The sequence below is a fragment of the Desmodus rotundus genome, chromosome 4 (genome assembly GCF_022682495.2).
Source record: "Desmodus rotundus isolate HL8 chromosome 4, HLdesRot8A.1, whole genome shotgun sequence".
Classification (NCBI taxonomy): Eukaryota; Metazoa; Chordata; class Mammalia; order Chiroptera; family Phyllostomidae; genus Desmodus; species Desmodus rotundus.
The window spans coordinates 141,779,825-141,800,254 of NC_071390.1; the positions used below are offsets into that span (position 1 = coordinate 141,779,825).

Below are 20,430 nucleotides of genomic sequence, written 5' to 3' on the forward strand. Positions count from 1 at the left end.
TATGTAATATTGTATTCACATTTTCTAACTACACTATTAGAGCTAAAATTGAGTTCTCATTTTTTCATGTCTCTTTAGTGTATATATTTTCTCTTACACTTTTAGATTTTCATTATTGTAGGTTTCTCACTTAGTTTTAGAAGGTTGAATAAATTTGCTAATATATGCTTACATGGTATTGTATCTATTATTCTTAAATGGATTTCTAGCAATTAATTTGACATCATGCTACCGTTTTTTTTTCTCCCCCTTTATGAGAACATCTGGAATGCTTTTAAAGCTTAAACCAGTATCTTTTCCTGGCTGTCCAGGAGAACTTGGTTTCCTGCATCCTTTAGCATTGTACAACTGCATTTTCCAGATCTTTATATTGCTAATTCGTGATAAACAACCATTTTGTACTTGCAAGGTATTAGCTGAAGCCATGAATTTGCCTTGTTATTATGCTTGCCATTTAAACAAAGTATCTATATTCTTATTGCATGCCAAACTTTTACAATAGACACTTTTGCCTAAAAATCAATATTGGGCTTACAAGGATACATAGGGGATAGGGCAACTGTGGAAGATTTTACAGCTCGAAACTGCTCAGCATCCAGCTAATTAATCTATTCAGACAGGCCTAATCCATTTTGTTTGTGAGGAGTGAGCCCCAATTTTTCTGCCACTTAAATGATCTTAAAATAAAAAAAGAGTGATCTTAAATTTTCAATAGTTAAATTTGGAGCACAGAGCCAGATCAGAGAAATCCTCAATCAAAACTGGACTCCAGTTTCATGGTGTTAATTAATTACTTGGTGAGTGAGAGAATTGGGGATCCTTCACCCTTAGTTCATACAAGTGCATTTTGCAGATCATCATATTATATTGCTTTTGATCAACAACCATTTTGTTCTCTTTTTACACAGCAAGCTGAGGGTAGCCTTGGTGTTCCCTGAGTATAACCCTAAACAGCCTTTTGACCTTCAGTCTGTGATGCACTTCCATTTGTCACTGGGGCCAATGGGGTGTGTAAATGGGCGGCAGAGTTGGTGGCATTTCCACTGGCTGAACTTTGGGTCGAGTCCAGGATGGAAATTTAGCGGGTGGAGAGGCTGCGGCAGTACAGTGAAGTCATCACGGCCAACTACAGGAAGCCAGGCTGCATAGCATCCTTCATGGAAGCTGACATACTTGCCCAAGCCTTGTTAGCCAAGCGCCAGTTCTGGAGGAAAAGGCCGGCGGGTAGCTTCCCAGCTCAGGGACAAGTTCCAGGGAACCCCCTCCAGCTACTCTGACAAGACAACTCCTTCAGTCTTCAGGGTTTTTCTTGGCGCGCACACGCAGCCCACGCGACCGCGCTGCAGCAGGCTGGCTCAACGTCCCCGCCCCCGCGTGCGCGCCCCCGCGCCCTCTCGTTGGCTCATTTCGGCCAAGGCGCGCCGCGGCTCCACTCGTCCCAACCTCTAGCACACCTCGAGTACCGCGAGCAGCGCTGGGGAGGAGAAGGCGCCGGGAGGTAGGCGCGGCCGGCCGGTGCGGCGGCGCGCACGCAGGCCTCGCCTCGCTCCGGCTTCTCCCTCACGCCGGCCGCAGGGCGGGCGCGCACGCCGAGTGACGCTCGGAGGAGGAAGCGCAGCCCCCTTTCCCCTCCCTTGTCGCCCCTGGCCCAGCGGGAGCCCCCCAGTGCGCCTGTGCGGAGGCCTGCTTGATTATGTGTGCCCTCTCCGGGCTCCAGCGTTAGCCACCGGGTGGAGGTGGGGAGGGAAGACGACGAGGAGGAGGAGGAGGCGGAGGAGGCGGTGGAGGGGAGGTGGGGGGAGTCAGCAAGGACATGGCTCCTGACTCCTGTGCGGAACGTGAGTGACTGAGCGGCAAAGCCCGAGTGAGCGAGCGGCCAAGCGGCGGGCTGGGGCCCAGGGCGCCGGGAGGGAGAGGGGCGCGGGTGGTTGGCTGTACAGGGGGGAGGGGGTAAAGCACTAATTGGCTTGCATGTGTTTTTTAATGGTCCCCCAACTCCCTCTTAGATGGTCTCTAGCGACCGGCCCGTGTCACTGGAGGACGAGGTCTCCCATAGTATGAAGGAGATGATTGGAGGCTGTTGCGTTTGCTCAGACGAGAGAGGCTGGGCCGAGAACCCGCTGGTTTATTGCGACGGGCACGGCTGCAGCGTCGCGGTGCATCAAGGTAAACACCCAACCGCCCGCCCGGCCGAACCCGGCCTGCTCCCAACCGTCACCGCTTCCCCCCACCTAGGCAGCAACTGCCAGTTCCCTCCCGCCCCTCCCCCCGCCCCGCCCTATTCTGCGGCCCGGGATTGACTCCGAGGGTCCGCGGCGGGGACCCTGGGGTGTGTGGGCTGTACAAGTGGGAGAAAGTGCGTGTTGCTGGGACTGTCATGTGATTCAGCGCTCACTCTCTCAAGTGTCATTTGGCCGCCTCCTGCGCTTGGAGCCGTGGGTCTGGAGACTTTCCGAGGCCGTGGTTGGAGGAGAGAGGGGGTGCGGGGCTGTGGGGGAAGAGGGTGCGTGAGGCCAGGTGTGCGCCCCTCGGTCATGTTACGGTGGCTGTGGCTGTGGGTTTGGGCACGTGGAGACCCCTCCCCCTTCATGCCCGCTCCCGTCTGCCGCAGTGTCTGGGGACTTCCTGTGGCAGGGAATCAGCCTCAGTACGCCACTGGCTGCTTTGGGGCGTGGGGGGAGGGGGACAAGGGGTTGCCTTGCTGCTTTAGATTGGGGAAAGAGGCTCTGCTGCTGTACCCCAAACCTTTCTGGCACAGACTGCTGCTTCGGACTGGGAGCTTCCTGCCTAGAAGACGGCGGAAGGTGGCCGTCGCAGGTGTGCTGCCGCAGGAGTGCTGGGCCGAGCTGGCCTGGGCTGCTGGAGGAGGCTGTTCAGTGCCCTCAGCAGTCCACTTTCTCACTTAAGTGACTGAAGAGAAGAAGAGGTGGTGGTGCCACCACTGACTTGGGGAGCATCCTAGTTTATTTCTGGGTGTTTCCACTGGGTGAGTTTTTTGGAAGACAAAAAGCCGAGGACACTAACAAGATAGTTTTCTGGAGATTGGCATTTTTGACCTTTACCGTTTTATGTGGTAAGGAATTGGGGCTGAAACAACCTAAATAATTTTTTAGTGGCTCTTGTACTCTCCCTGTTATTCTCCAACCTGCCCCATTACCATTTCTGAATCTGCCATTAAGTGATGTACCTATGGGGCTAAAGTGCGATCTTCAGAATGGAATCTCAGAACTGGGAAGGTAGGCTTAAGAGGTCGTTTTCTTTTAAAGAACGAAGTTGCACAGCTTCTTTTTATAAGGAGTAGAAACACATTTTAAGATCTTAGAAAAGTTCTATATATATAGTATTTGCATTCCAGTATTCATTGGCATTTGTGGAGGTATTTCTTATGAATTGGATGATAAATTATCATTTTGATAAGTAATCTCTAAATATAGAAAATGTTCATTTAAGTCTTAAACATTTTTTTAAGTTAAAATTTTTTTCTCTGCAAGTACTTCTGAATTAAAATATGTTTTTGGACACTCATGCAGTGTTTCTTGACTGATAGAACTTCTTTACTCACACACATTTACAGTTTTTAAAAGGGATTAGAATTTTAGCTGTTGGAGATTTAAAAATTTGTATTGAGTTTATATTCTTTTAAATCCTTCCAGTATTTAAGATATTTTCAAATTTCCTTTGAATGTGCTCATCCAAGAATGTTAAGTGCCTATTAGTGTTTTTAGGGTTTTGGGAAAATTTCAATTTTGAGTTAATTAAATATTAATATAAAAACAATTTTTAAAAAACAACTAAACTTACATATGTGATATATATTCATATTACTTGTTGGAACATTCACATATATTTAGAAATAGGCACTTTTAAAAAATAATAGCTTTATTGAGATACGATTCACATACCATACAATTCGCCATTTTAAAGTGTACAATTCATGGGTTTTTAGTATATTCACAGAGTTTTGCATCCATTACCACAATCAACTTTATGACATTTTCACCACCCTAAGAAGAAACCTTGTACACCCCATTTCTATTCAATTCCCCAGGCAACTACTAATGTATTTTATGTCTCTATGGATTTGCCTGTTGTGGAAGAAATTCACTTTTATATTTCATTTTCTTTTCTGCAATATCTTCATAAATGTTCATTTTGAAAGGTGAGTTGGAAATATTTTCATTAGATTTATCTAAAATGCTTGGTATTTAAACTACAGGATATAGGAATGAATTAATGAATTTCTGAGTTAAAAATCTAATCATGTTAAATTTTACCTAATATTCTTCCATCATAAAAAGTAATTAAAATTGTAATGTTTATATATAGACATAGGCATTTTAACATTTTTATTACATCAAAACAATTTCAGCTAGGTAATGTGATGAATATAAATATAGAATGTTCTAATTCTCTGCAAAGCAAGTGGTTTACATGAATAGTTTGAGGTAATTAATAGGGCTGTGAAAGGGTATTTGATTTTCCATAATTCTTTAATCATAACATGTTTTAAAATATTTTATTTCCCAACAGCTTGCTATGGCATTGTTCAAGTACCCACTGGACCATGGTTTTGCAGGAAATGTGAATCTCAGGAGAGAGCAGCCAGAGTGGTAAGGACTGTTTATCAAAAACATTAACATACTTCACAGAGTAACTCAGGGTGTCACAAACTCATGTTTCAGTTTGAAGGCTTGTCAGTCTTTTGTTCAGATACTGAATTTGGGCCAAATACTGACTTGCAGTTTTAAACCTATTTTTATAACATCTGAAAAATTGAACTCTATAGGTGTGTGTTGATCGATACTTTGAACAGATAAAATATAAAGTTGTATTTGGGCTTATTACCCTTACCTGCTGGTTTGAAGGTTAAATTGGCTAATCATATGTATGTTTTAAAGATTTTACTTATTTTTAGAGAGAAGGGAAAGGAGGGAGAAAGAAAGGGAGAGAAACATATATGTGCAAGAGGTACATCAATCAGTTGCCTCTCACACGCCCCCAACTGGGTACCTGGCCCTCACCCCAGGCATGTGCCCTGACTGGGAATCAAACCAGTGACCTTTCGGTTTGCAGTCCAGCACTTAGTCCACTGAGCTGTACTAGCCAGAGAGGCTAATCATATTTTTAACTTATGTCCTTCCATAGTAAGACATAAGTTATAATCCTGCCAAGTTCTGTTTAATTAATTAGAAAAACATGAGAATTTAGCAATTTATATTCTTTTTACTATATCTGCACATGTAACTTTGAACGCTTAATCTTTTCAGACATTCAATCCCTTTGGCAAAGCAACATAAAGATCTTCTTTTTTTACTTGGCTGGCTACCTTCTTTCTGAACACTTTTGTAAACCTCATGTAAAAATGAGGGAGGTATGTTTATTATTTATGGACAAAAGCATTTTTCCAGTTGAACTTAGATTTAATTTAAATCTATTAAATCCAAAATAGATTTAATCTTCTTTGATCATATAAAAGCACTACCATTTACAATGTTATAGTTCCTTATTTTTGGTGTTGACTAGAAAATTTGACAGAGAGTTGAAAAACATTTCAACTTTTCTACATGTGTAGTAAAATCAGAATCTTTTATTTTTGCCTGGACAAATGGCAGAGTAGCCTATCTAGAATTGTGAGATTCAGAGCAATATTCTGTTGATATATTTTGTTTGTGTGTGAAAATGCACTGTAGCAGAATTACAGCTATTGTTCTAATGTTACCCATACTGGGAATTAACAAATGGAAGATAAAAACAATCATAAAAATTTTAGGACTTGATGAGGTAGCATCGATCTACTCTTAATTTTTTTTACCTCTTTGTACAATAGTATGTTATGATTTGGGGTTGATAGCTCACCAAGGAAAGGAAGTTATGCTTTAATTTTTTAGCAAACACTGAGAGTTAAGGTGAGACTCTCCCGGGGGTGTCAGAATAGATTCAGGACCAGAGAAAGATTAGAAAGTAGGAAAGGGAGGTATCAGTAGAGGGAGGATAAAGATGTTGTGAATGAAAGTGGTGGAATGCCAGCATTATTTGCCTCAAATGCTACCTGTTGCCTGTTTTTATTCCTTTATCCTCTTTGAGGGTATGGTCAAGATATTAAGGTGAATAAGGTAGGTATCCTAATAAGTATATTGGAGAATGTTTTTTATTTCAGCTTCATTTGGTGGGATGTGGGGGCAATTAAAGGTTTTAAGGAAGGGGCACAACCTTCTCTAAATTCCTGTAGTTTACAGTTAAAAAAGTAGGGTCCTTTGTAAGAAACAAAAACTTATTCTAAGCTAAAATAAGTAAAGTAAGGGCATTTTACTCTTAAGTATACAGGAGCGAAGAACCAGAACATGGAAATGTATGCATGACTTAGAAAGGGTATTGAATTAGTCTTAATCTTATTTCTCCTTTTCTCTGTATCTGCCTCATTGTTTTCTTTCTGCATATTTTCTTTGCTACTTACTACAGCAGTCAGTAGTTAACTTTTTTTGACTTTACTATCTGTCAGATACTGTGCTAAATGTTATATACTAATTATCACCTTTAATCCTGTCAGATCTATGAGGTATATATTGTTACTCTGATTTTATGGATAAGGACATAATAGTTTTTTTTTTTTTTTTTTAAATCCTCACCTGAGGATATGTTTATTGATTTTAGAGAGAGAGAAGGTTGGAGTGGTAGAGAGAGAGAAACATCTATCAGTTGCCTCCTGTATGTGCCCCTACTGGGAACCTAACCCACATATGTTTGGTGTACAGGCGATGCTCCAACCAACTGAGCCACCAGCTAGGGCAGGACATCATAGTTTTAAGAGCAATATCTATCTAGTTGGAGTCTGGGCTGTGAGTAATCTCTCAACTACATGTTATATGTTGCTTCTTATAGTGAAAGACAGCTCCTAATATTTTTGTACCTACTATATCAAGAGATTAAAACTCAGCCTGAATTTCATGTTACTTTGGGAAAAACAAACAAAAAAGACTTCTGGCTTGGATGAGGTGCCTAGGTCACCGGTTGGCCATGGCTAGACAATATGGTTGAGTTGTTCAGACATAGTTAGGGAGATCTCTATGGTTTTGGGATAACTCACTTTTCAGAGATGGCAGAATTTAGAGCTGGTGGTACCTTGACAGATACTTGAAGAGTAAAAACCCAGAACAATAAAACAGCATTTTCAGACAAGTACTTTGGTAGTATACAGAGTAGATTTGAAAGGGGAGGTTGGAAATCTGAAAGACTTAGGATGCTATTAGTACAGAAAATGTGAGAGTGAAAAGGGAGGGAGTAGAAAGGAAGGGGGAAGCATTTTGAAGGATGAAAAGACAGAAATGGATGTTGGGTAAAGGAAAGGGAATAATCATAGATTTTGAAATGTCAAGGTTGATTGTTCTGGAAAGGTGATGCCATTAATAGTAATAGAGTATAAAATAACATTAATAAGAGGAAGAAGAGCAAAATTGAAGAGTGAGAACATTTCTGTTTTGGGCACATGGGTTTTGATGCTGCTAGGATTTTTCATTGAAAATTTACAGTTAACATAATGGGAGTCAAATTAAAGTTGGAGCTATATAGGAGGAACACTGGGAACTGAATGATACATAATTTTTAACACTCACCTGAGGATATGTTTATTGATTTTAGAGAAGAAGAGGGGAGAGAAAGAGTGAAAAAGACATTCATGTGAGGGGAAAACAGTGTGAGAGAGAACATCGATTGGTTGCCTCCCTATATGTACCCCAACCTAGGTATGCGCCCTGAGTGGGAATTGAACCACAACCTTTTGGTGTATGGGTGATGCTACTACCATCTGAGCCACCCAGCCAAGGCCTTTTGTTAGAGAAAAGGAAATTGAAGACAGGACTGTGGTGAATACTAATATGTGGGAGACTAAGAGAACAGGATGCCAAGGATGGATAATGAACTGTCAGGAAGGGAGAACCTGCAGGTACAGTAGCCACACAAACTATTGGTTTTTCAGGAAGGAATAGTTGATAGTGACTTTGCTTCAAAGGATGCTGGACTAAAAAAAAGTTCTTGAGACAGCAATTACAGTTCCCTGGTCTGGGCAGAATGCTTGTTATAGGACATTGAAGAAAGTAGGATTATAGGATTAGGTTGAATTTTTAAGAAATAAGGAAAGAAGAAAAAAATAGAGATTGAGGGAAAGTTTGGTTGTTTTTTAAGGGAAGCTCTTTGAGATAGACATTCATTGTTCAAAAAAGCACTTGAATTGCTTTATTCATTCAAGTATGAATATATTTTGCTGAAAATTTATAATTAGACTTAAACTATTTACTGATCGTTATCAGTAGTTGGAGATTAAAATACTTACTGATGACTGTTTTTATAGTTAATGTGTATTTGTTGTTCTTAATTACCACAGGCTGAAGAGATTAGAAATTTTATCTACGTATATAATTTAAATGAGATACAGAGAAGATACTTTATATTTTAAATATTCTACTTTGAATATTTAAATATTTGGATTGTGCAAAAAATATAAAATGGCCAATAGCCCATTAAGAATTTGCATTAATTAGATATTGCAGTTCTGGCTCTAAATGAAAGACGATTCCTGTCCTTCAGGAGATGAGTTGTAGATTTTTCCTATGACTCATTCTCTTTTTATTGCAGTTCTTCCTGCTTTCTAACTTTGTTAACTAGAAACTGCTGGGTGGAAACAAAAGCAAGTTTTAGGGATTGATCCAGGGTTGTACTATTTTATTTTTTTAAAACAATTAATTTATTGTCTCTAGAGAGAGGGAAGGACAGAGAAAGAATCATCGACTTGTTGTTTCACTTATTTATGCATTCATTGATTGTTTCTTGTATGTGCCCTGACTGGGGATTGATCCCACAGCCTTGGCATATCAGGACAACACACTAACCAAATTACCTGTCCAGGACACTATTTCATTTTTAGAATTTTGCTTAATGAAGATATATAATACAAGCTAATCACTATTAATCTGTAAGACCATGTGAATTATATACTTAGCTATATTATATTTATATTTGGTTCTAGTAAAACTATTTTAATATATTCTTAATTATCACAAATAGTTCTGAAAAATATAGAACATAAAAAGAGTACATATGTAGTCCCCATCCAGAATGAACAAATGTTACTTTAAAAAAAAATCTATCTATCTATCTATCTATCTATCTATGTATCTATGTATTTCAGAGAGGGGAAGAGAGGGAGAGAAACATCAGTGTGTGGTTGCCTCTTGAGAGCCATCTACTGGGGACCTGGCCCACAAACCAAGCATGTGCCCTGACTGGGAATCAAACTGATGACCCTTTGGTTCACAGGCTGGCACTTGATCCACTGAGCCATACCAGCTGGGGCCAAATGTTACATTTTCATAATTGCTTCAAATCATCCCTTCCTACTTTAGAAATAATACACATTAAAGAATTAATTTGAAGTACTTTCTGTACTCTCCTCAGTCTGAGTCCACCATTATCTTTTAGTGTCTGTTAGGTGCTTCTATATATTTTCCTAGTTTTGCTGAGATATAATTGACATATAACATTTTATTAGTTTAAAGTGTACAATATAATGAAATATGTGTATATTGCAAAATAACTACCACAAGAAGTTTAGTTAACATTTATCACCTCACATAGTTATAAATGTTTTCTTCTTTTGATGAAAACTTAAGATTTACTACTGTGTTAGCAAACATTCAATATATATCACAGTATTGCCAGTTATAGTTATCATGTATGATGTACAATAACATAAAAACATCCAGGACGTACATAATTGGCATTTTTACCTTTTGACTACCTTCACTCATTTTCTCCATTCACTTCCCTCTGCCTCTGGCAACCACCAGTCTAGTCTCTGTTTCTTTTCTTTTTTATTTTTTTAAACATTATTTATTTATTTTTAAAGACTTTATTTATTAAATTTTAGAGAATGGGGAAGGGAGGGAGAAAGTGAGGGAGAGAAACATCAATGTGTGGTTGCCTCTCACGTGGCCCCTACTGGGGACCTGGCCTGCAACCCAGGCATGTGCCCTGACTGGGAATTGAATTGGCGACCCTTTGGTTCATAGCCCACATTCAATCCACTGAGCTACACCCACCAGCCAGTGCTTCTTTTCTTTTTAATTTTTTTTGCCATTTAGCCATTTAAAAATTTTTTAAAATTAGAGTTGACATACAATATTATATTAGTTTTAGGTGCATACCTCAGTGATTAGACATTATGTAACATACTGAGTAATCATTAAGGCTTGTACCCATCTGACACCACACATGGTTATTAGAATATTATTGACTGTATTCCCTATGCTGTGCTTTACATCCCCATGACTATTCTGTAACAACCAACTAGTGCTTTCTCTCTCTTTTTAAAAATATTCTGTATATTTATTTTTAGAGAGAGGGGGAGGAAAGGGGAAAGAGAAGGAGAGAGACATTAATTGGTTGCCTCTTGTATGCCCCCTGATGTGCAACCCAGGCATGTGCCTTGACTGGGAGTCGAACCAGCAACTTTTTGGTTTGCAGGCCAGTGCTCAATCCACTGAGCAACCCAGCCAGGGCTGTCTGTTTATATTTAAAGATTGGATTTATTTATTTTTAGAGAGAGGGGCAGGGAGGAAGAAAGGGAGAGAAACATCATGTGAGAGAAACGTCGATTGGTTGCCTCTTGTACATGCCTTAACCGCAGACCAAACCCCCAACCTAGGCATGTGCCCTGACTGAAAATCGAACCAGTGAGCTTTCGCCTTGTGGGACAATGCCCAAACAACTTGAGTCACACAAATCAGGGCCCAACTTACACTTCTTAATGCCTTCACCTTTTTCACCCATTCCCCCAACCTCCTTTCCCTCTGGCAACTGTCAGATGTTCTCTGTAGCTATGAGTCTTTTTTTTTTTTTTTTTTTTTTTTTTAATTTTCTTTTCTTTTCTTTTTTAGTTTTAATTGTTCATAGATATGTATTTTTGACCTTTTGGTTTTTTTCCTTCTTCTTTGTGAAGAAGACCCTTTAATGTTTCATGTAATACCGGTTTGGAGATGATGAACTCCTTTAGCTCTTTCTAATCTGGGAAGCTGTTTACCTGACTTTCAATTCTAAATGATGGCTTTGTTGGGTAGAGTAATTTTGGTTGTAAGTCCTTGGTTTTCATCACTTTGAATATTTCTTGCTGCTCCCTACTGGCCTCCAAAGTTTCTGTTGTACTGTCAGTATCTTATGGGAGCTGTCTTGTAGGTGGTAGATTAACTGCTTTTCTCTTGCTGCTTTTAAGATTCTCTGTCTTCAACCTTTTGCATTTTGATTATGATGTGCCTTGGTGTGTACCTTTCTGAGTTCGTCTTGTTTGGGACTCTCTGTGCTTCTTGGACTTACATGACCATTTCCTTCACCAGTTTAGGGAAGTTTTCTGTCATTATTTTTTCAAATAGGTTTTCAAATTTTTGTTCTCTCTCTTCTTCCAGCGTCATCATGATGTGAGTGTTGGTACACTTGAAGTTGTCCCAGAGCCTCTTTACACCATCTTCATTTTTTTGTATTCCTTTTTTAAATTTTTTGCTGTTCTGATTGTTTTTATTCTCGTACTATGAGTTTTGTTTCTTTAGATTCTACAAGTACGTGAGATCATAAAGCTTTTGTCTTTCTCTGAATTGTTTCACTTAGCATAATTCCCTCAAGGTCCATCTGTGTTGACACAAATGGCAGAATTTTCTTTTTTATGGCGGGATAACATTCCATTGCATATATGTACCAACATCTATCTTTTATTTTTTTATTTTTATTTTTTAAAACTTTATTTATTTATTTTTAGAGAGAGGGTAATGGAGGGAGAAAAAGAGGGAGGGAAACAATGTGTGGATGCTTCCCACCTGGCCCCCACTGGGGACCTGGCCCACAACCCAGGCATGTGCCCTAACTGGGAATTGAGTTGGTGAACCTTTGGTTCACAGCCTGTGATCAATCCACTGAGCTACACCAGCCATGGCCATATCTTTTAGTACTTATACTACATGTATATATCAATAAGCACCATCTAGTATTATTTTACAGAAGTGGTATCATACTGTACATGTATTCTGCCAGTTATAGTTACATTGATAAGTAACTGATCCAGTTCATTCTTTTTTTAAAAAAATTTTTTCTTATTGATATGAAAGAGATGGGGAGAGGCAGGGAGTGGTAGGGAGGAGAGAGAGAAACAAACATAAACTTGCTGTTCCATTTATTAATACATGCATTAGTTGGTTCTTGTATGTGCCCTAACTGGGGATTGAACTCACAACCTTGGTGTATTGGGATGATGCTCTTAACAGCTGAGCACCCAGCCAGGGCTAGTTCATTCTTTTTATCTCCTTTTTGAGTATTCTGTCACAGAATATACCACAATTTAATTCTCTTACTGATTATCATTTAGGTTTCTAGTTTTCACAGTCACATATAATGCTACAATCAATATTCTTGTACATAGAGTAAATACAATATCCAATAAATACATTGAAATTTTGTATTTTAAAAATATAGTCTGAAAATTAGGCAAATTGTATTTGTTTACATTTATAGAAATGACTGATAAATTTGGGCTTCTTTCTAAAATTTTGCGTTACTTACTTACCATACTTTTTTCCCCCCTCTTTCTTTTTGTCTTCTGTTGGAGTGATTGAATGTTCTTTCTTTCTTTAAAAAAATCCTATGCTTGTTTGGAGGTTATATATTCTATTTCTTTTCTTTTAATGTTTACCTTTAAAAGTTTTAGTGTTCAAATTTAATTTTTTCTAAAATTTTATGCTTCTTTTGAACAAAGCCAAAGCCAGTATCCCTTTTGTTCCCTCATTGCTCTTTCCCTTGAAAAATCTGTGTTACTGTTTTCTGTATTTTAATTCCACCTTACTTTTAAAAATTTTTTTTAAAAGATTTTGTTTATTTATTTTTAGAGTGTGGGGAAGGGAGGGAGAAAGTGAGGGAGAGAAACATCAATGTGTGGTTGTCTCTCACGTGCCCTCCACCAGGGAGCTGGCCTACAACCCAGGCTTGTGCCCTGACTGGGAATTGAACTGGTGATCCTTTTGTTTGAAAGCCAGCATTCAGTCCATTGAGCCACACCAGCCTGGGCCTATTTTTGATCTCTTAAATTATTAGTTGTGTTTTTAAAAATAATCATCTATAATTTAGATTTTCAATTACTGATGTTTTTGCTCAACTCAGGTCCCTTTCTGCTTTACGGCTCACTTTTCATTTTCAAAATTTTTGGTATTTTTTTTTTAAGGGTTTCTGGCTAGTGAGTAACCTATATTAGCTTTTTCTTGTCTAAAAATGTCATTATTTTACGCTCTTATATGTCAGTTTGAATTGTAGCATAGTAGTTGTTTTCCTGTAAGTTAAGGATTTATTCTAGCTTGTCTTCTGGTATCTACTTGTGAAAATAGGAACTAAGGTCACAGTCTGTTTATCCTACTTGAGAGTTGATCTGCTTTTTCATTCTGAGGACTCAATGTTTTTCTTCAGTTTTGGAAGATTCCCCTTTTTTTCCATGGCTTTTAATTCCTCTTTCATATTTTCACTTAATCTCTGTATTACAGAGAATCCCTTTAGGTCTGGCATCAAATTTATGCTTATGGTTAATCCAATCAGTGGATTTCTTTTCTGGATAAATCTAATCTAGAATTTTTGCTTTGCTTTTATTTTTTGGTTTACTGCTTTGTTTTTCATAGTATCTTGCTATTATTGCCTTAAGGATTATGTGTTTTCCTTTATTATTTGAATGTTTAACACCTAAAACTCAAGAGATTCTGGAAGTCTTTTGTCTCAGATGGTAGATGTTTTCATGTACTTTATAATTTTTGACTGTGAGCTAATCTTCAGGATTTTTTTTGTCTTAAGATTCCTGTTACTCAGCCCTGGCTGGATAGCTCAGTTGGTTAGAGCATCATCCTGATACGTCAAGGTCTTGGGTTTGATCCCTGGTCAGGGCAGATACCAGAAGCAACCAATGAATGCATAAATAAGTGGAACAATAAATTGATGTCTCTTTTTCTTTCTTTAAAAAAGTCAATAAATTAAAAATAATTTTTTAAAGCAGCAAAAAGATTTAGGAAATTAGTGGGTTTTTTTGTTTTTGTTTTTGTTTTTGTTTTGGTAATAAGCTCATGAAAAAAAAAAAAAGATTGCTGTTCCTCTAACCCGAGTTTGTGAAGATGTTGCTGTGAGAGTGTTTGCATTTGCTCTATAACTGTTATGAATTGCCTTTGGCTGCTAGTAAAGACCAAATTGTAGTGGCTTCCACAAAATAGGAATTTACAAATTCTTTTATTTAAAAGGAGTTCAGAAAGGCATTTGAAGGCTTTTGTGACAGCTCTGTGAAGTCACTAGGGATTAGGCTTTTTCTGTCTTCCTACTGTACCAACCTTAGCACATGGTTTTCATTTTCAGGGTTGTCCCAAAATCACAGCATAGCAGCTGGCACTGTAGTCATTGTGACTGCCTAATGAAGTTCTAGGCAGAAAGAAGGGGGAGGGTAAGGATAAAAGTGGTTCTTCCAGCTGAGTTATCCTCTTAAACTAGTTTTCTTGGAAGCCCCACTCAATAATATATACCTAATTTTACTGAGTCTTGTTAGATTGCAAAATATGGGCCCACTGATGAACTCAATTAAGTCAGAGACTTTACTCTCTTAGCATAGGGTTGAGTTTCCTGTTTCTCTAGAGTGACTCCTCTATTCAAGTCCAGAATAGGCATTTCACTTTGGTGTAACTTCTCTAGGCTTTAGTGGTTCAGGCCATCTTTTTCTAGTATAGCTTCCCCTTAGGTGGTAGGAATAGGCCTCTACCAGCTCCTGTCCTTATACAGGGAGGCCATTTAGAGCTTCTGCACAGTTAGGCTCCATATTGGTGTCATAGTCAACCCTAACCTCTAGGCTATAAGATCTATCATCATTGACTCCCACAGCTTCAACTAATGTTCATTCTTTTAGCTTTTAAGTCCTTTTTTATTTCTGCCACCTGGAGATTTGTCTTTATCTACATAATTAAAAATTGTTTTCAAATTTCTTCATTTTTGACTTTTGAGTGCAAGAAGCCAGTATGGAGTGTCTCTACTTGTGCTTAAAAAAAGTCATATTTAACTTTTTTCTTTTTATCTCTGTACAAACCTTTTGGCCTGTATACTTTTCAGTAGAATGCCTTCAGAGTTAACATTTGCCAACTTTTTTTTTTTATTGCTGATTTGTATCTAATATTGGCTTTTAAAAATTTCAGTATTGCATCCTAAGTTCCTATAGCTTTGAAAGAGGAGATTTTAAAAATTTAACAGATTAATGCTTATCACCATAGATAAAATAGTAAATAGCTAATTTTTGTTGTCTTCTTGATTCCTCTTTCTTTTACTGTGAGAAAAGCCTGGCATAAGTTTGGCTGACATGAAATAGGTACTTAATAGGTGTTTGTATCTTTTTCCAACCTGTCTACAAAACTAGTAAGAGAAATGAAGATATAGGGTACCTTGCAAGATACATTGCCCAACCTATGGTTCCTATTTATTCCACTTCTTTTGTTTAGATTTAATTTTTATGTTTATCAAAGTGTTAGGCGGACAAAGTCTGGTAGTACCAAAAGCTTCTCTCATGCATGGAACAGAACCTTGCTGCTTGATTCTTGAACCTTCATCCCATTCTCCAGAGGCATCCCCTTTTTGGGCTGTTCCTTCTGGCATTTACTTCTATATTTCTTAAAAGAATCTATAAGCAGCTATTTTTAATTTACAATTTTTAGATGTTGCCTTTCACTCTATACAAATTTTGGTTTAATCAGCAGTGCTAAATAGTAATATTTACATCGTCATGACTATTTAAATATTTTAATAATTTTTGAGCCACGTATAGTAGGATTGTTTTTTTCATATAATCTTCCATAGATGGCCTATATATTCAATTTTCCTTTTCTTTTTACCTTCTTTCCTTATTCTCTCCCTCTCTTCACTGTCTCCTCTCCCTTTCTTCCTTCTTTCTCTTTTCCTTTTCTTCCTCCGATGCCGCCACCTTTCCTCTCCTCCCTTTTTTCTATCTCTCTTCCTCCTTTCCTTTTTAACTGGTAGACCTTTTTCTAGGTACCACCTCCACTGCTCCCATCTGGGCTGGTTTCTCTTTAGTCCTGAAACTTCCCTCACTATCATCTTGGAAGTTTCTTTACTTCTTGCTTATTTTGGATTCCCTGTTTTCTAACCCTTCACTCCCCCATTTCTTTTTCTTTAATGGTTTATTTCCTTGTTTTGGTTGCACATCTAGCAGATTCATAGGGAAAGGTGTATGAGAAATAAAAATTTTAAGATTTTGCATTTTGTAACTTTACCATCTTACTTGATTGATAGTGTGGCCAAACAGAATTCTTGGTAATTTTTTCCTTCAGAATTTTGAAGATATATGTCAATTGCTTTTTAGTTTTCAGTGTTTCTGTTAAGTCCCATGAAGTTCTTCTGATTTCTAATCTTTCGTATGTGATTGTTCTCTCTGTATTTGGTATTTTTTCCTTATCCAGCCTATTTCTCATACTTTTTTCATGGTAGTATACTTTCCTTTACTTATTGTACTGGGCACACAGTGGCCCTTTTGATTTGTTAAATCATGTTGGAGAACATGAGTTCGGTTAAAACTTTTTTGAATTATTTCTTTGATCATTTCCTCAGTTATCATTGTTTCCTTTTTTTGTATGCTTCTCTATTTGGACATTGGACCTTTTGAACCAATCTTCTAAATTTTTATATTTTGTGTTTATTTTTGTTCTACTTTCTGAAGTAGTTCCTTACTTTATCTTCCAACCCTTAACTTAAATTTCTGAATTCTGGTACACTTTTACTTTCTAAGGGCTCTTTCATGCTTTCTGAATGCTTCTTATTTTCATTTTCTGATTTTGTTTCTTGGATGCAATATCTATTCTTAACTCTTTGAAGATATTAATCAGAGGGTTGTTGTTTTGTTTCAGTTTTCTGAAGTTTTCTCTGCTCCTGGGACTCTTCTGCTCAGTTTTTCTGTACCATTTGTTTTGGCCTGTCTTGTTAAAGAGTTTGCTTAAAAATCTAGGTAATCTTAGTGGTCAAGTTTATAATAAGTCGATTGGAAGCTCTGTGTATGGGTAGGGGTTGTTGGCTGATTGGCTTCATTATAGGTGATACTCCTGGGTTCCTCTCCATCTACTGGTTAGTTTATTTAGAGAAAACCTATCCATTTGGAATTGACCAGTCTGGTTACTAATATTTTTTGAGCAAAGTGGTTACTGGAATTTCACTATTTAGAATTAAATTTTCAGTCAGTTTTTTTTTTTTTTTCTCAGTATAGTATCCATTTCCTCAGCTGTGCCTAGTGTCCCCACATCCAGATTTCCTTGTTTACCCACTCTGCAGTCTTCTAGGGTTGGGGAGAGATAGGTATTTGGTAGTGTGTAGTATAAAATGAGTTTAGGGGTGTGTATGTGTGTGTGTGTATGGTTGTTTTTCAGCTTCACTGAACTATCCCTTCCAAATACATACACCACCTCTGTGCGTGTGCACCTCCCAGCCCCTGATGCCCCGTAACCTAAAGTTCCTCCAGTTTCTGGTGCTATGTGGTTCAAGATACATTGCTTTTGGTCTTATGTTACTGCAACGACTTTTTCTGATCTGTTAAGTAATTTACTGCTTGTCTCCTTTCTAGCTTCCAAAACTTTATAACTGTTGTTTTGCCTTTTGGTCATTTAGTCTCTGGTTTTATGTTCTTTTTATGTCATTTAGTGGAATGTTAGGAAGGAGAGGAGGTAGTTTTTAAGTTAAGTACCTGTGCTTGTGATACAGTCTTTTTTCCCACTGAACTCACAAACATTTCTGTATCTTCCTGTGGATTCTACTTTCCCTTTATGTTTTTCACCTTCCTGCCATTCTTCTTTCACTAGCAAACTTTGGGGAAGGATAAAACCATTTGATATTTCTGTTTCTTCAACTGCCTACTATAGTGTAGCCTTAGTTGTGCTTAATGTTTGAGGTATAACTTGGTTTTCATTTTAAATAGTAGCATATGAAATCTGTGTTTGCTGTACCACTCTCATCATAGACACTGTCTATTTTGTCATTCAGTGACCATATGTAAAGATCCATATACAAGAAATTCTTTTAATAATACAGCATAAGGAAAATTGTCTCCCTTGAGGATATAGTGTACTTTCTCCTTTTTGATAGCTCTATGGCACACATTCTGTTTTTCCTTTTGTTCTGGCTACCAGGCAGCCTACAACCAAATCTGGTCAGTTGAGTTAATCTGATTGTTAGTATAGTTATTTCCTTCTCCTCCGCCTGTGGGGTTTAGAACTTCACCTCTTATCTCTGTTTCTCTGCGTGTTGATTTCATTCTCTCATACTACAGACTCTCTACTTCATGAGGCTGGAACGATGACTGCTGGCAACTCTTGGCTCTCATCTTCCCAGCCCCTTCTACCAGAAGAAGGGGCTTTCTTGAAGAATCCTGGGAAGGACTCTGATTGGCCTGTCTTGGATCATGTACTCACCATCCCTGTGGCTGGAGTGGGGAGGGTACTATGAATGACAACCTTCACTAGAACTACATAGTTGGAGTCAGGGGTAAGAGAGTTTCCCTAAATAAGGGGATGTCCCTCATAATTGGTTTTCAATGTTCATTTTTCTATATTTTATTGTTATTATATATTGTAGGTCCCTTATTTGTAGGCTGCCTCAAGTCCTTTTGTGGAAAAATTTTAGATATTTAAATAAGTACATAAAATACCACAAACTCCTATTCATTCACCCTTCAAACCATTACATTTGGTTCTTGAATCCACCACTCTATTATTGATTTTGTTGACTTTAAATGGCTGTATCTAAAATAAAAATTTTTATTTTTATTCTACTTGATCTATTTTCATCATTTAAAAGTGTTATCACTCAGTCTTTCTTGCAGCACTGTCTCCTCATGACTTCTGGGAAGCTGCTTTCTTTTACTTTTTTAAATACTGCCTTTTGGATTTTCATTTGGCATTACTTCTTCTTTAAAGTTATACAATTGCTTTTCTGGCCTGTTTATTTGATTATTTCACTTGAGGTAAATTTATGCATGCTCATGGATGCCTCTAAGCATCAATATCACCTGAACAATTTTTTTCTGGCCTTCAGACCCATAGTTGCAGTTGCCTTCTAGATATCTCTATTTAGGTACCCTAGGCATCTTAAATTTAATTTCTCTACTTCTGTACTCACTGATATAACCTAAGCCCTATATATTTTTTTTGTCTAGATTGTTGCAACAGTTTAAATTACTTAATTTAAAAAATTTTTTTATTTATTTTATTTTTACAGAGGGTAAGGGAGAGAGAGAGGGAGAGAAACATCAGTGTGTGGTTGCCTCTTGAGAGCCCCCTACTGGGGACCTGGCCTGCAACCCAGGCATGTGCCCCGACTGAGAATCAAACTGGCGGCCCTTTGATTCACGGGCTGGCACTCAATCCACTGAGCCACACCAGCCAGGGCTAAATTACTTAATTTTTGATAAGATGATATATTGATATGTTCAGAAATATCAAAAGATACTCAGTGAATTTCTTTCTCCTAAATCCCTCTTATTTGCCTGGTTATGTGTCCCAACTTCCCATTTTTATTTGTTTTTCATTTATTTTCCTGGTTTCTTTATGTATGCACATCTTATACATATAAAGACTCTTGTTTTTCTTCCTTTTTTTAAAATAAAAAGACAGTATATTTCACATCCTTACAATGAACATCTCCCTTAACTTCTCTTGTGTTTGTGTAGAGCCCCTGTTTCCAAATTATCTCCTACAAAGCAAATAAGATTATTGCTTCCCAATTCCTTACAGTTTTTCTTAACCATTGGTGCAGGGAAAATTTTTTTTTCTGGTCCACAGTATTTTCACTAAAAGTATTGTATTTCCACTTACACATTTAATTTCTGCAAGGAATATGGCTGGGTAGATACCCCACACCCTCATCCCCAACACTAAAAATTCTAGTCCTGTAATTATTCAGTAGGGTCAGAAATTTATGGTGGTACTGCTCTAGAGCCAAATAGAAAGTAAAGCTGCCCTAATGCAATGTAAACCCCCTTTTACCCCATCTATCTTGTCTCTACCACTCTTGTTTTCATTTTCCCCACTCCATCTATGTAACTATGAGCAGACTACTAACCCCAAAAGATTACTTTCTACGTGCCATTCTCCAGAGATGATAGTCTTAAATGCTATGCTATAATGTTCAAGCAAAAGACATATGTATATGTGACTGTCTTTATCTTGATGTTGTTTTAGGAGAGGGGAACAATGAAAATAGGATCGGTGTGGTGAGATTAGGAAGGATGTCATTAGTTGTAAGCACACTATGCCTTCATGGTTGGGTGTTTTTGGAGGTTTATTAGTTTCTGTCATTGTATGTGTATGTTTTAATCCCTTGTTCTAACTTTATTCC

General features: G+C 38.0%; 1 protein-coding gene across 15 annotated transcripts in view; it reads left to right on the forward strand.

Moving 5' to 3' along the window:
• The first annotated feature begins 1,522 nt into the window (after positions 1-1,522).
• Positions 1,523-20,430, forward strand: part of MLLT10 (MLLT10 histone lysine methyltransferase DOT1L cofactor) — a 258,378-nt gene continuing 239,470 nt past the window's right edge. For 8 of the 15 annotated variants that reach the window (XM_053922164.2, XM_053922167.2, XM_053922168.2 and 5 more), the window contains exons 1-3: positions 1,523-1,864; positions 2,007-2,166; positions 4,531-4,610. In XM_053922164.2, the coding sequence (XP_053778139.1) occupies positions 2,007-2,166; positions 4,531-4,610 (240 nt within the window). In that variant the 5' untranslated portion in view covers positions 1,523-1,864. Of the gene's footprint in view, positions 1,865-2,006; positions 2,167-2,758; positions 2,987-4,530; positions 4,611-18,364; positions 18,580-20,430 lie in introns of those variants that run through there. The other 7 variants (XM_053922170.2, XM_053922174.2, XM_053922172.2 and 4 more) reach the window with 4 other exon arrangements.